General features: G+C 57.4%; 2 protein-coding genes across 2 annotated transcripts; one reads left to right on the top strand and one right to left on the bottom strand.

Moving 5' to 3' along the window:
* The first annotated feature begins 584 nt into the window (after window positions 1-584).
* Window positions 585-3,141, top strand: RNF225 (ring finger protein 225). The gene is made up of 2 exons (XM_074307102.1): window positions 585-739; window positions 1,680-3,141. The coding sequence occupies exons 1-2, from the start codon at window positions 615-617 to the stop codon at window positions 2,677-2,679; spliced, it is 1,125 nt and encodes a 374-aa protein (XP_074163203.1). The 5' UTR covers window positions 585-614; the 3' UTR covers window positions 2,680-3,141.
* A 7,448-nt stretch (window positions 3,142-10,589) lies between these two features.
* LOC141564530 (olfactory receptor 10AC1-like) lies at window positions 10,590-11,570 on the bottom strand. Its single transcript, XM_074307103.1, has one exon. The coding sequence runs from the start codon at window positions 11,568-11,570 to the stop codon at window positions 10,590-10,592; it is 981 nt and encodes a 326-aa protein (XP_074163204.1).
* Between the last annotated feature and the right edge of the window lie 1,333 nt (window positions 11,571-12,903).

Here is a 12,903-nt window from a genome sequence, read left to right as displayed (position 1 = left end):
TGTGGGGGAAATGGGCTGGGCCTGCACTCAAGGAAGCACAGGCTGGCATGGGGGGGGGCAATCTGGGTCTGTGGACAGACACATGGCAGAGCGTGAAGGGGGCACAGTGTGGGGCTGGCTGGGGGCTCTGGGGCCTGAGCTGGCAGCATCCCCAGAATGCCAGGGGACCCTGGTGACCCACGTGCCCAGCATTCCTCTGGCTGGAATAAGGGGGGGGTTGTTGAGCCTTTGGCCCTGCTGCCTCCCCCTCAGAGGCTCTGAATGCCAAGGCCGCAGGTCACAGGCATTTGGGGTGCCAGGCTTTCTTGGAGCAGCTGGGCCAGGACACACCCCCTGACGCCGCTCCTGGAGCCTGGGGGGGTCGGCGGTACCTCTGAGACAGGCCGGCATTCCTGGCCGCCTCCGCCATCCGGGCCGGCCCGAGGGGCGGGGCGGCGCCCACAGGTGCACCGGCTGGGGGGGCCGGCCCCGGGGAGGTCCCGCCCGCTCCCCCCCCAGTAGGGAGGTGGCCCAACCGGTCGGGCCGGGAGCACGGGGGGCGGGCCGACCCGGTCTGGCCTGGGAAGCCAAGCCGGGGTTATGAGTGGACCCCACCCCGCCCCGCCCCCTCGAAGATGATCTCGGAGAGACCGGAATGCCAGGCTCGGGATGGGGCCGGGCCGGGGCGGCCCGGGCGGGAGGGGAGTCGGGCGGCCAGCTCGGCGGGGGCCAGAGTGCCCGCCGCTTTCCCCCGGGACAGGTAGGTGCCCCCCCTCTCCGACTGGAGCGGCTCCCCGGCCCTCCTGGCCCAGCATTGGGTCCTAGTCCCCCTTGTCTCCTCAGGGAGGGCTCGGGCATCCGGCCGCCAGGAACCCCGGCAGCTTCAACTCCAGGAGCTCTCTCTCCCTCCCCCGCTGATCACCTCCCAGCGAACCCCCCCCAGCCCGCCTGGGTTCAGCCCCCCTCCCCCCCCGTCCCCTAGAGCGGGCCCCGGGGAGGGGGCGCATGCTCGTTGGACCGCCCGGCAACCCAGCCAGGGAGACCTGTTGGGGGCAGCTTAGGCGAGCCAGAGGGGCTCGGCCGGATTGGAACCGGCTTTTCTGGCGGGACGCTCGCCATAACCTGCCTCTGTCCCCTCTGATGTTGGCCTCCACCTGGGGCCCCTGTCTGCCTCTCCCTTGTACCCCCCTGTCTCCCGTGTACCCCCCTTCTCATCACTCTGTCCCTGTCTCATGTACCCCTTTTCTCATCACATGTCTCTATCTCCCCCCTTATCATTCTCCCTGTCTCCTTATGTCCCCCCTTTCTCACCACTGTTTCATGTCCCCCCTTTCTCATCACTCCCTGTCTCCTTATGTCCCCCCTTTCTCATCACGCCTCTATCTCCCCCTTTCTCATCACTCTGTCCCTGTCTCATGCCCCCCTTTCTCATCACTCCCTGTCTCCTTATGTCCCCCCTTTCTCATCACTGTTTCATGTCCCCCCTTCCTCATCACTCTGTCCCTGTTTCATGTCCCCCTTTCTCATCACTCCCTGTCTCCTTATGTCCCCCCTTTCTCATCACTCCTTGTCTCCTTATGTCCCCCCTTCCTCATCACTCTGTCCCTGTCTCATGTCCCCCCTTCCTCATCTGTCTCTGTCTCCCCCACGTCCCCCTTTCTCACGCCCCCGGGCTCATCCGTCTCCATCTCCCCACGCAGGTTTCCGATGCCGTGCCCTCTGTCCTGCCTGCGCTGGCCCCGGGGCCCCTCCCGCTCCTGGTCCGTCCCCAGCTCTCCGGCCCCCAGTTCCACCGCGCGCTCCCCCCGGGGGGAGGGAGAGGAAGAGGATGAGGACGGGGGGCCCGGGCCCGGCCTGGCGGAGGCGGAGTCCCCCATCCTGCCTCCGCCCTCCCCCCTGGACTGCCTCATCTGCGTCTCCCCCTTCGACGGGGTCTTCAAGCTGCCCAAGCGCCTGGCGTGCGGCCACGTGTTCTGCCTGGAGTGCCTGGCGCGCCTGTCGCTGGCCACGGTGGGCAGCGGGGAGGCCGTAGCCTGCCCCATGTGCCGGGCGCCCACCCGCCTGCCCCCCCGCCGCGGGCCCCCCGCCCTGCCCACGGAGCCCAGGCTCCTGCCCCGCGACGCCCAGGGCCCCGGCCTGGGCCCGGACTCGGTGCGCTTCGACCGCCGCCGCGGCCTTCTCTACTTGCGGCCGCCCTCCGCGGGCCCGAGCTCGGCCAAGGCCCGCCAGGGCCCCCCGCTGCCCGGCCCTCTGCGGCTGGGCCGGCCGCAGGTCCGGCCGCTGGGCTGGGACGGCTCCACGTGGGCCTTCCACGCGGCGGTCACGCTGGCCGTGCTGGTGACCGCGGGGCTGGTGGTGTCCGGCGTGTACATCTTCTTCCTCATCCCCCACGCCACCTCCCACGCCGTGGTGCTCCCGCACCTGCCGCCCACGCCCGCCAACGCCTCCTGGTTCCTGGCCCCGGGGACGGCCCCGCCCCCGCCCCCGCCCCTGGATCGGACCCGGCCCGGAGAAGAAGGCGGCCCCGGAGAAGAGGAGGGCCCGGGAAAAGACGAGGGCCCCGAGGAAGACGAGGGCCTCGAGGAAGAGGAGGGCCCCGAGGACTTGTCTGGACCTCCCCCAGGCGGGGCTCAAGCGGACGCTCCGCCCACCCAGTCCCGGGAAGGAGAGACTGCTGATGGTGACCCCCTGGGGGGCTGAGAGCCGTCCCGAGGCTCATAGATGGGGAAACTGAGGCAGCCCGAGAAGATGAACAGGGTTGGCTGGCACGGTCACCGTGGGCCCCACGTCTGGGCTTCCACCCCTGGAATGATCTGGTACAATTCCCCCATTTTCTAGAGAAGCAAACTGAGGCCCAGAAAAGGCCTCAGGGGCTGCAGGTAGTGAACGGAAGACGTACAGTGGCCAGAGTCAGGGGAGAATTAGCTTCCTCTCCGGGTTGGGGGTGGGGCGGGGATCGCTGAGCTGTGCCCCCGGCCCTCCTCGGGCGCAGGGGGAGCCCGTACCCCACTGCTTTGCCGCCCCCTCCCCTCCTGGGGGCACGGCCGGGAAGCCCTGTGACCCCCCCACCCCCCAAGCCCCGGTTCCCTTCGCACAAGCCAAGAGCTCTGCAAAGCTGGGGAGGATCGGGTCGGCGTTTGTAATAAAGGCCTGTAGACTGACTGACGGATTCCCGGCTGCGTCTCTGCGGCTTCCTGGCTCTTCCTGCGCTTCTCTGGGAACATGCAGGGTCGGGGGGAGCGGGGGGGGGTCGGGTCTTCTAGCGCCTTCTGAAGCCTAGAATGTCGGACCCAGAACCACCTAAACCACAGAGCCGGGGGTGGGGGGAGGCCACACGCACGCGCACAGGAGTCCTTAGGGTTCCTCCATCGGACTACCTATCCCAGGAGGCTTCGCGCGCTCGATGAATGACTACGCAGATGCAGGCGGTTGCTATGGCACTGTCTTTGCCGGTGCACCCCTACCCCCGCAGTTGTCATAGAAACGAGTAGACCCTTGCTCTGTATCGGGGGGAAGACTGTGGGCGGGAATACAGGGTCGCGCCCCGGTAATAGAGGGGCTGCACCCCGAGGCCATTGGAGCAGAGGCTAAAGAGGCTCCCGGAGAGCGGGCGTCCTGGGGCAGAGCCTGGACCTCCACAGCGTCTAGAGCGGCCCCGCGAGAGAGAGCAGAAAAGAGGCAGACTGCGCTTCCGGTTCTGTCTGCGCCCAGGTCCACGGGAGGCAGGAGGGGCGCTGCAGGCATGCGCCCTTCTCGCCCGCTCACCCTCCCTCGCGAGTCCCAGCTGGCAGAAATGGAGGAGTGGAGGAGGAGCACGTGCCCGGACCGAGAGGTCTCATAACCCACTCGGCCCTCAGTTTACCTAACCAGACAGGTCTCATAGCCCATCCAGGCCTCAGTTTACCCTTCTGTCCAGAGAAGTTTCAGCCCAGCCAAGCCTCAGTTTACCCCTCTGTTCAGAGAGATTTCAGCCCAATCAGCCCTCAGTTTACCCATCTGACCAGAGAGGCCTCAGCCCAATCAGCCCTCAGTTTATATCTATAGAACTGTCCCCATCTCTTCTACATGTATTAAGCACCTAATATGTGCCCAACACTGTGCTAAGTAGAAGGTTTCTGGGCGCTCCGTCCAGTGGAGGCTGCATCCAAAGCTATACTTGCAACCAGCATGAACAGGGGGTAATTAAGCAAGGCATGGAGTGCAGGAGAATCAGGGAAGGCTTCCTGTAGAAGGCAGCCAGGAAGATCAGGAGTCAGAGAGGAAGAGGCACCGGGCACAGCGTGGCCAAAAGCATGGAAGCGGGACGGGGTCCCCAGAGCGACCAGTAAATTCTGGGGAGGAAGGAAAGCCTGGAGCTGCCGGACTCGGGGTTGTTTCCTCGGAGATACCGGGGAGCCTCTGGTGATTTGGGAGCACAGCGGTGACTCTCAGAGCCCAGTTCCCCCAGGGACCTGAGGCTGGACAGCTCCGGGCAGTCACAGCTTTAACTCCACTCCCCCCTCTCCCTCACTCCCATTGGGAGGTCATCAGAACCAGCTACACAGAGAGGGAAGGGGAAGTCGTCTGCTGCTATCAGGCAGCAATCTTTCCATTTACAAAGAAGGAAACTGAGGCAGCCCAGAATGGAGAAACAGTGGGTGTAGGGGGGTGAAGTCCAGCTTTGACTTCCACTTTTCCATCTAGAAAACGAGTGGGTGACACTAAATGAGTTCTATGGTCGCTGGGAGGTCCTGAGGACCCCAAGGGAAGGACTAATACCCTCCTCCCGCGCCATTGACTGGTGGGGACCCCTCACAGCTGCCCTTCTGTTCCCTTGGGTCCTTTCACTGTCATTTTCCAGTCTCTGCTGCAAATCACTGGGGGCCTCGGGAAGCTGCCGGACAAGGGACAGGGACAGGACATGGTGGTGGGTGGGCCTGGCAGGGGGGAAAGGAAGTATATCGCTCCCCTGGAAAGGAAATCCAAAACGATGGCTGCGCTGGTTCAGAAGAGACTCAGCAGGTCGTGTGTGCCGCGTGTGGTCAGAGCACCCCTGAAACTTCGGGAGACCGCAGATTCACAGTGAGAGGAAGCCCCGAGGAAGCCTTGCCTGTAGGAGATCCTTTGGGGTGGGGAGAGCTGTCCTTAACTGACATCAGAGACTTCACCACCAGGGGGAGCTCTGAGGCAGTAAGAAAGCCTTCGGGAACAGCTCCAGCCTCAGACTGCCAGAGTTCACTCCAAAGAGCAGTGGGTGTGGGTGGGTGGGTGTGAGTGTGAGAAAGTGTGTGAGAGAGCGAGTATAAGTGTGAGTGTGTAAGAGTGTGTGCGAGGGAATGTGTGTGTGAGAAAGTGTGTGAGAGTATAAGTGTGTGTGTAAATGTGAGTGTGTGAGAGTATGAGAGTAAGTGTGAGTGTGAGAGGGTGTAAATGCGTGTATGTGAATGTGTGTGTGAGAGTGAGTGTGAGGAAGTGTGTGTGTGAGTGTGTGTAAATGTGAGTGTGTGAGTGAACGTGTGTGTGAGAGTATGTGTGTGTAAATGTGAGTATGTGAGAGTGTGTGCGAGGGAATGTGTGTGTGTGAGTATAAGTGTGTGTGTAAATGTAAGTGTGTGAGAAAGTGTGAGTGTGTGAGAGGGTGTAAATGCGTGTATGTGAATGTGTGTGAAAGTGAGTGTGAGGAAGTGTGTGAGTGTGTGAGGGTGTGTGAGAAAGTGTATAAGATAGTATAAGTGTGTAAATGTGAGTGTGTGTAAGTGAATATGTGTGAGAGTATAAGTGTGTGTGTGTGTAAATGTGTGTGTGAGTGTGTTCGAGGGAATGTGTGTGAGTTGAGTGTGAGAAAGTAAGTGTGTGTGAGAGGGTGTAAATGTGTGTATGTGAATGTGAGTGTGAGAAAGTGTGTAAGTGTGTTGGGAGGGTGTGAGTGTGTGTGACTGTGAGTGTAAGTGTGAGGGTGTGTGTGAATGTGAGTGTGTGTGAGAAAGTGTGTATGTGTATGAGAGTGTATCTTGAGTTTGAGTATGTGTGTGTCTGAGTGTAGGAGAGAGTGTGTGTGTGTGAGAGAATGTGAGAGCATGTGTGTGAATGTGAGTGTGTGAGTGTGAGTAGGCATCTGTGAGACCCGTCTGACCTGGTCTGTGTGCCCCGGCCAGCTCAGGCGGGGCTGGAAGGCTGCTCCCTGTGGGTAACGGGCGGGGGAGGGGAGGGGGGAATGGAGAGCTGACTTCCTCTTGGAAGCTCAGAGCTTTCCCCGGAGCAGACTCGGGGCTGAAGGAGGGACTGCAGTGGGGGAGGGGCCGCTAACAGGAAGCTGGATCAATGATGGATAGTGCTAGTTATATTTAGGGTTAGGGTGGTTAGGGTTAGGATTAGGGTTAGAGTTAGGGAGACATTTAGGGGTAGGGGTAGGGTGAGGATTACAGGGTGATTTGGGGAGCATGGTGAACCAGCTTGGGCCTTGTCATTTCAAATTCAGATTGACCCAAGTGGGAGGGAGCTCGGAGGTCTATGTCAGGCACCATGCTCAATTTACAGAAAAGGAATCAGAAAGCCCCAGGTTCCAACCCAAATCCGACTCACATTACATGGTTGCTCACACGACTCATGCGGAATTCTAAAAACCCAGAGCTGTAGGAGCTTAGGGAGGCAGGAACTTGCCTAGGCCAGTAGGTGCAACCCCCTCATCTTCCAAGTGAAGAAACTAAGGGTCAGATATTACCCGCAGCCAGGAGGTGTGTGGTTTACACTCACATGTGCCCTCTGCTGCACCTGCCAGCCAAAGGTCCTCCAGGAAGCTGTCCTGCAGTTTCAGGCTGGATGATGAATGAATGAAGTCTTGGGGGCCATCCAGTGTAACCGACTCCAGAAGGGTCTCCCTCTGTGAGCCACATGGTGGTCCTCTGATCTCTCCTGGATAATCCCTATGGACAACCTCTCTTCCCCACACAGCCTTATCCCATGCTGGGGCAGCTGGAAAGGTCTTGTAAAGCTTCCTCCCCTTGCTGCTCCTGGTTCTGCTCTCCAGAGCTACTTACTTAGCATCCTCCCTTGCCCTAGCCCCCAGTTCTCTTCCCCAGGTTGAGTCTGCCAAGTAGCTTCACTGATGATGTCCCTTTACCCTCCAGGGTGTCTTTTTCTAACTCTTTGATATTCCTTCTGAAATGTGGCACCCGTGGATAAGGTCTGAGGATGACAGAACCGGAGGGATCTCATCTCCTTCCACTCCAGAGCGCACAGGACCTCTCCTTGTCTTCAGAGCTTTCTGCAGACAGACTCCTGCCAGATCACTGCTCTCCACATTGAGCTTGGGGTTTTTTTTTGTTTGTTTGTTTGTTTGTTTTGTTTTTTTAATATTTATTTTATGTTACATTTTGAGTTCTGAGTTGTCACCCTCCTTCCCATCCCCCCTTTGAGCTTAGTATTTGTGTGTGAGAGATTTTGGGGTGTGTGTGTGTGTGTGTGTGTGTGTGTGTGTGAGAGAGAGAGAGAGAGAGAGAGAGAGAGAGAGAGAGAGAGAGAGAGAGAGAGAGAGAGAGAGAGAGAGAAGAGAGAGAGAGAGAGAGAGAGAGAGAGAGAGAGAGAGAGAGAGAGAGAGAGAGAGAGAGAGAGAGAGAGAGATTGAGAGAGAGAGAGAGAGGAACTATGCAATACATGCACCTACAGATCAGCTCTTTCTCTACTGGTGGGCGGCATCTTCCTCCCTTGTAGTAGATTTGAGCTCAGATTGGGTTTTTAGCTACTCTTCAAACAGCGTTGCTCTTATTGTCAATAGCCTTCTGGGAATTATTTCATGCGACTCCTTCCATGTTTTTCTAAAATCACTCACTCCATCATTTCTTATGACAGTAGCATTTCATCACAGTCCTTGATCACAGCGCACATTGGCACTCCCCAGTTTATGGCTATTCCCGCAATTTCCAGCTCTTTGTCTCCACAAAGAGAGCTGCCATATATGTTTTAGAATATTACCTTCCCCCACCCCCCAGATCACCTTGGGAAATGGATCAAAAAGAATGTACACACAGTTTAGGAACCCTGGGCATAATTCTAGATTTTTTCTAATATGGTGGGATAATTTCACAGTTCCACAAAGTGTAATAGTATGCCCATTTTTCCATATCCCCTCCAACATTTGTGATTTTCCCCTTCTATCCTGTTAGCCATCCAGATAGGTGTGAGAAGTTGTTTTAATTTGCATTTCTCCAATCATTAGAGTATTTTTAATATGGCTATATATAGTTTTGGTTTTTTTCTTCCAAAAACTGTCTGTTCCTATCCTGTGACCACTTATAAAATAGGGGATGATTCATATTTTTATAAATTTGACTAGTTTATAAGTTTGAGATGTGCCTTTATCAGAGAATTGTTCTATAATTCCCCTCCCCTAATTTTCTGCTTTCCTTCTAATTTTGGCTACGTTGATTTTATTTAGGCAATAATTTTTCATCTTTTTAATCTAAAGTAAGCAAAATTATCCACTTTATATCCTTCTATGGTCTCTATTTCACATTTATTGATCAATTGTTTTCTTATCTATAAATCTAATAGGTAATGTGCTTCTCTAAATGTACTTATGCTGTTTTTCTATATGTCTAAATCATGCATCCATTTTAATATTCCCTTGGTAAATGGTGTAAGATATTAGTCTATACCTAATTTCTGTCAGATGGCTTTCTAGTTTTCCTAACATTGTCATCCCCAAATCTTAAATCTTTACATTTATCAAGTATATGATTACTATAATCATTTCCTACTGTGTGTTGTCTACCTATCCTATTCCTCTTATTCCATTATTCTTTCTTAACCAGTCCCACATAGTTCTGACAATAACTGCCTTATAATACAGTTTAAGATCTGGTAATGCTGAACATCCTTCATTTACATTTTTATTAATTCCTTTGTTATTCTTGATTTTTGGTTCTTCCAAATGAATGTTATTTTTATAGCTCAATAAAATAATTTTTAGTAGTTTAACTGGGATGGCACTAGATAAGTAGATCAGGTAGAACTGTCATTTTTATTACATTGACTCTGCTTACTCAATTATTTAAATATGATTTCATATAAAAAGTATTTCATAATTATGTTCATTTAGGTTTTGGCTTGGCAGGCACACTTTTAAGTGTTTTATATTGTCTGTGGTTGTTTTAAATGAAATGTGACTTCCTATCTCTCCCTGCAGGGCATTGTTAGTGTTATATAAAAATGTTAATGTTTTAGGTGGATCATTTTTTTCCTACTATTTTGCTAAAATTATTAGTTATTTCTACTCTTTTTAAAGTTGAATCTCTAGGGTTTTCCAAGTATACCATATATCATCTGCAAAAGGAGCCAGTTGTATTGCCTCATTGCCCAATCTGATTCCCTCCATTTCTTTTTCTTCACTTACTGCTATTGTTAGCATTTCTATTACAATATTGAGTAATATTGGTGATAATGGTCGTCCTTGTTTGACTCCTAATATTATTGTAAGTCTTCTAGCTTATTCCCATTACAAATAATACTTGCTGGTGGCTTTAGGAAGATGCTTCTTATCATTTTTAAGGAAAAATCCATTTATTCCTTTTCTTTCAAAATTTTAAAAATAGAGATGGGAGTTGTATTTTGTCAAGTGCCTTTTCTGTCTCTATTGATATAATCACATGATTTTAAACACTTCTAATTCATGTAATCAATTATGATAACAGCTTTTTTTTTTTTTTTTTTTTTTTTTTTTTTTTCTATTGAGGCAAGCCTAAATTCTTGGTATGGTCTCAGTGTCTAAAATGTGAATTAGACCAGGCTAGGAGATGCCTTGAGTGTGTTTCCAAAGAGAAGGTGTCTCAGGAGCAGCTCCTCCAGCCGGGAGTTAGGGAAGCCCAGTGTTCTCCCGGTGCAGTCCATGCTCCTGGGGAGAAAGGGAGATACATGCCTTGGACTAATTGGTGGTGAGCTTCTGGCCATAAGCTCTCTCCCCTCCAGTCCACCCTACATTCAGCTCTTAAAGTGACCTCCACCTTCCTTCCTCTTAGTTTCCGGGGGCTTTCCCACCCCTCCAGGACCAGAGAATCCTCGGTAGTCCTTCTTAGCTGCCTTCTTTCCTCTACCTTTTTCCAGCCTCGATCGGCTGTCAAAGTCCCAATGTCCCCTTGCTCCAGGGACACTTGGCCTCCTTGCTCACGTCACTCGAGCACTCGACGCGTCCTCTGGCCGTCCCCTCCGCCGGAAAGCTCTGCCCCTCCTCTGCCACAGCGTGTGATCCGCCTGAATCTTCGCTCTCCCCACGATCCGCTCTCCCCCGTCCACAGGGTTAGTGTCTCGCGTTAGACAGGGCGCTCTTTGACGCGTCCGCGGCGTCCGGCCCCCGGGAGGTGCTTAATAAATGCCGGTTCCTTTCCTCCCTCCCCTCCCGCGCCTCCGCTCTCCATTTTGGCGGGAGCTCCTCGGAAGCGGGGCCCGACTTTCCCCGTGCATTGCACTCCCAGCACTTAACACGGTTTCTGGCACGTAGTAGAAGCGTAATAAATGGGTCTGGATGGCCGCCCGCCTGCTGGTGGGGTCGGAGCCTTCCTCTGGCGTTGCTGCCAGCGCCTTCCATCCCCTCCGGACAGGGGCTTCCGTTAGAGCCTTTCCCCTGCCCCCCGCCCCCCTCAGCCCCGGGAGCTCAGGCCGGCCGTGCGGGGGGCGGCCAGCGCCCGGCGCAGGGCCCCCTGCATGTCCCGGTTGCGCAGGGTGTAGATGGCCGGGTAGAGGAGGGGGGTGAGGTAGATGTAAACCAGGGACACCAGCTTGTCCTGCTCCAGCGAGCGGCCCTCCAGGGGCCGCGCGTACATGGCCGTGGCGCAGCCGTAATGCAGCACGGCCACGGTGAGGTGCGAGGCCACGGTGCCCAGCGCCTTGCGGCGGCCCTCGGCCGCGGCCCCCGCGCCCAGGATGGTGGCCAGCACGCGCGCGTAGGACAGCAGGATGAGGGCCAGGGGCAGCACCAGCAGCAGGAGGCAGGCGGCCAGCAGCGCGCGCTCCTGCAGCGCCTTGTCCCCGCAGGCCAGCTCCAGCAGCGCGGGCAGGTCGCAGAAGACGTGGTTGACCAGGTGGCCGCGGCAGAAGGGCAGCTGGAAGATGGCCACGGTCAGCGCCAGGGCCAGCGCGGCTCCGCCGGCGCAGCACGCCGCCAGCAGGCGCCAGCACAGGGCGGGCGTCACGAGCTGCGGGTAGCGCAGCGGGCGGCAGATGGCCAGGTAGCGGTCCAGGGCCATGGCGGCCAGCAGCAGGCACTCGGCGCCGCCCAGGGCCACGAAGAGGCCCATCTGGGCGGCGCAGGCGGCGGCCGGCACCGCGTGGCCCCCGGGGGGCAGCAGGAAGCCGGCCAGCGTGCGCGGCGTCAGCACCAGGGTGTAGGCCACCTCCACGGCGGACAGCGAGCCCAGGAAGAAGTACATGGGCGTGCGCAGCGCGCGGTCGGCCGCCGCCAGCGCCACGATCAGCAGGTTGCCGGCCAGCGTGGCGGCGTACAGGGGCAGCCCCAGCGCGAAGAGCAGGGCCCGCAGCCCCCGCGGCCAGCCCGAGAAGCCCAGGATCACGAACTCGCGCGGCAGCCGGCCCGTCCAGTTGGCCTCCGGTCGCAGGCTCATGGCGGGGGCCCTGGGGAGGAACGGATACGAGGGCTGGGGCGCGCGCTGGCGGGGACGGGGTCCGGCCCCGGACCGACCACACACCGGCACTTCGGAGTCCCAAGCGGGGGGGCTTAGAGATCCCTGACCTCCTGCTGGAGCCTCCCTCCCCCCACCTACACAAGCCAAACAGGTCTGGCCAGGGCCCCGACCTCGCTCAGCCGCCCAGGGAGCCGGCTCGGAGCTCGGCGAGCGAGCAGCCTGGCTGGGTGCGAAGGGGCAGCCCGCCGAGCCCCAAGCCCGTGCCGCGGGGGCCGCAGCCGCCCCCGGGTTCCCTGCGACGTTGCCCCCAGTGGGCAGCCCCGCAGGCTCTGTCGCGAGCCTCCCAGGACGGGGAGCTCACCGCACCCTTGGGGGGTTCTCCCGGCGGCTGCCGGAGCCCCCATTCCCATCGTCTCCCCCCTCCCCCGGGGCGGGAGCTTAGCGCCTCCGGTCACTCCTTCCCCGGAGAGTCCCTCACGGGTGGAGGCGGGGGAGTGGGGCCGCTCCTTAGAGCTCCCCCACTGCCACACGGGAGCGACCCCCGGGGGGGGGGAGGAGTAGCAATCCCTCCCCAGCACCTGTCCCAGACTGTGGGGGAAGGAAGCTTAAGCTCCCACTGGGCGCCGGGCACTGGGCTGATGCAGCCTCGGACCGGAGACCGTGGCCCAATGAACAGCTCGGGGTTCAGGAACGGGGAGAGCGCCTCCTTCCCAGCCTCGTGCTGAAGACCCAGTGTGGCGATAGCCGTGGAAAGCACCGGCTCCGGAGACTGGCACCCAGTGGGAACCATGTAAATGCTTATTCAGCCCCCCCCAACCCCGCCTGCCTCCCACCCCTCAAGCCAGGACCGCGCCCGGACCCTCAACGTCTCTCCTCTGCTTCTGCTGGGGTGCCAAGGCCTGTCCCTATCATCTCCCCAACAGGAGCCCCCTTACCTGCTCTGACGCTGCCCCTGGCGCCTCATGTCTGGACTGTGGCAAGCCCCATCCACCCCATCCTTCCTTCAGCCCAAAGCTCAGGTCCAACGTGTCACTTCCTACTCACTGGGCTCCACCGGCTCCCCCTTGCCTCCAGGAGCAAAGCCAGCCTCCTGGCTCCTCACTCTCCCCCCCTCCTCCCATAACCCTCCGTCCCATGACCGTGGTCTCCCGGCTGTTCCCGGAAGCAGACGACGCTCTATCCTTCCACTCCGGGGGTTTTCGGCGGCTGTCTGCCAGGCCTGGAATGCTCTCCCTCCTCACCTTGGCTTCCTGGTCAGTTCCCTGGCTTCCTTTAATTCCCAACTAAGACTCCAGCTGGAAGACTTTCTCCA

The sequence above is a fragment of the Sminthopsis crassicaudata genome, chromosome 3, assembly GCF_048593235.1.
Source record: "Sminthopsis crassicaudata isolate SCR6 chromosome 3, ASM4859323v1, whole genome shotgun sequence".
Classification (NCBI taxonomy): Eukaryota; Metazoa; Chordata; class Mammalia; order Dasyuromorphia; family Dasyuridae; genus Sminthopsis; species Sminthopsis crassicaudata.
Note: the sequence above shows the minus strand (reverse complement) of the source record. Positions and strands in the feature narration are given on the sequence as shown.

Excerpts from the sequence above, each read along its gene's own strand:
- LOC141564530 (XM_074307103.1), bottom strand. The coding sequence starts at position 11,570 with ATGAGCCTGCGACCGGAGGCCAACTGGACGGGCCGGCTGCCGCGCGAG.
- RNF225 (XM_074307102.1), top strand. The coding sequence starts at position 615 with ATGATCTCGGAGAGACCGGAATGCCAGGCTCGGGATGGGGCCGGGCCG. Across the intron at positions 740-1,679 it reads GCCGCTTTCCCCCGGGACAG|GTTTCCGATGCCGTGCCCTC; the intron begins GTAGGTGCCCCC and ends CTCCCCACGCAG.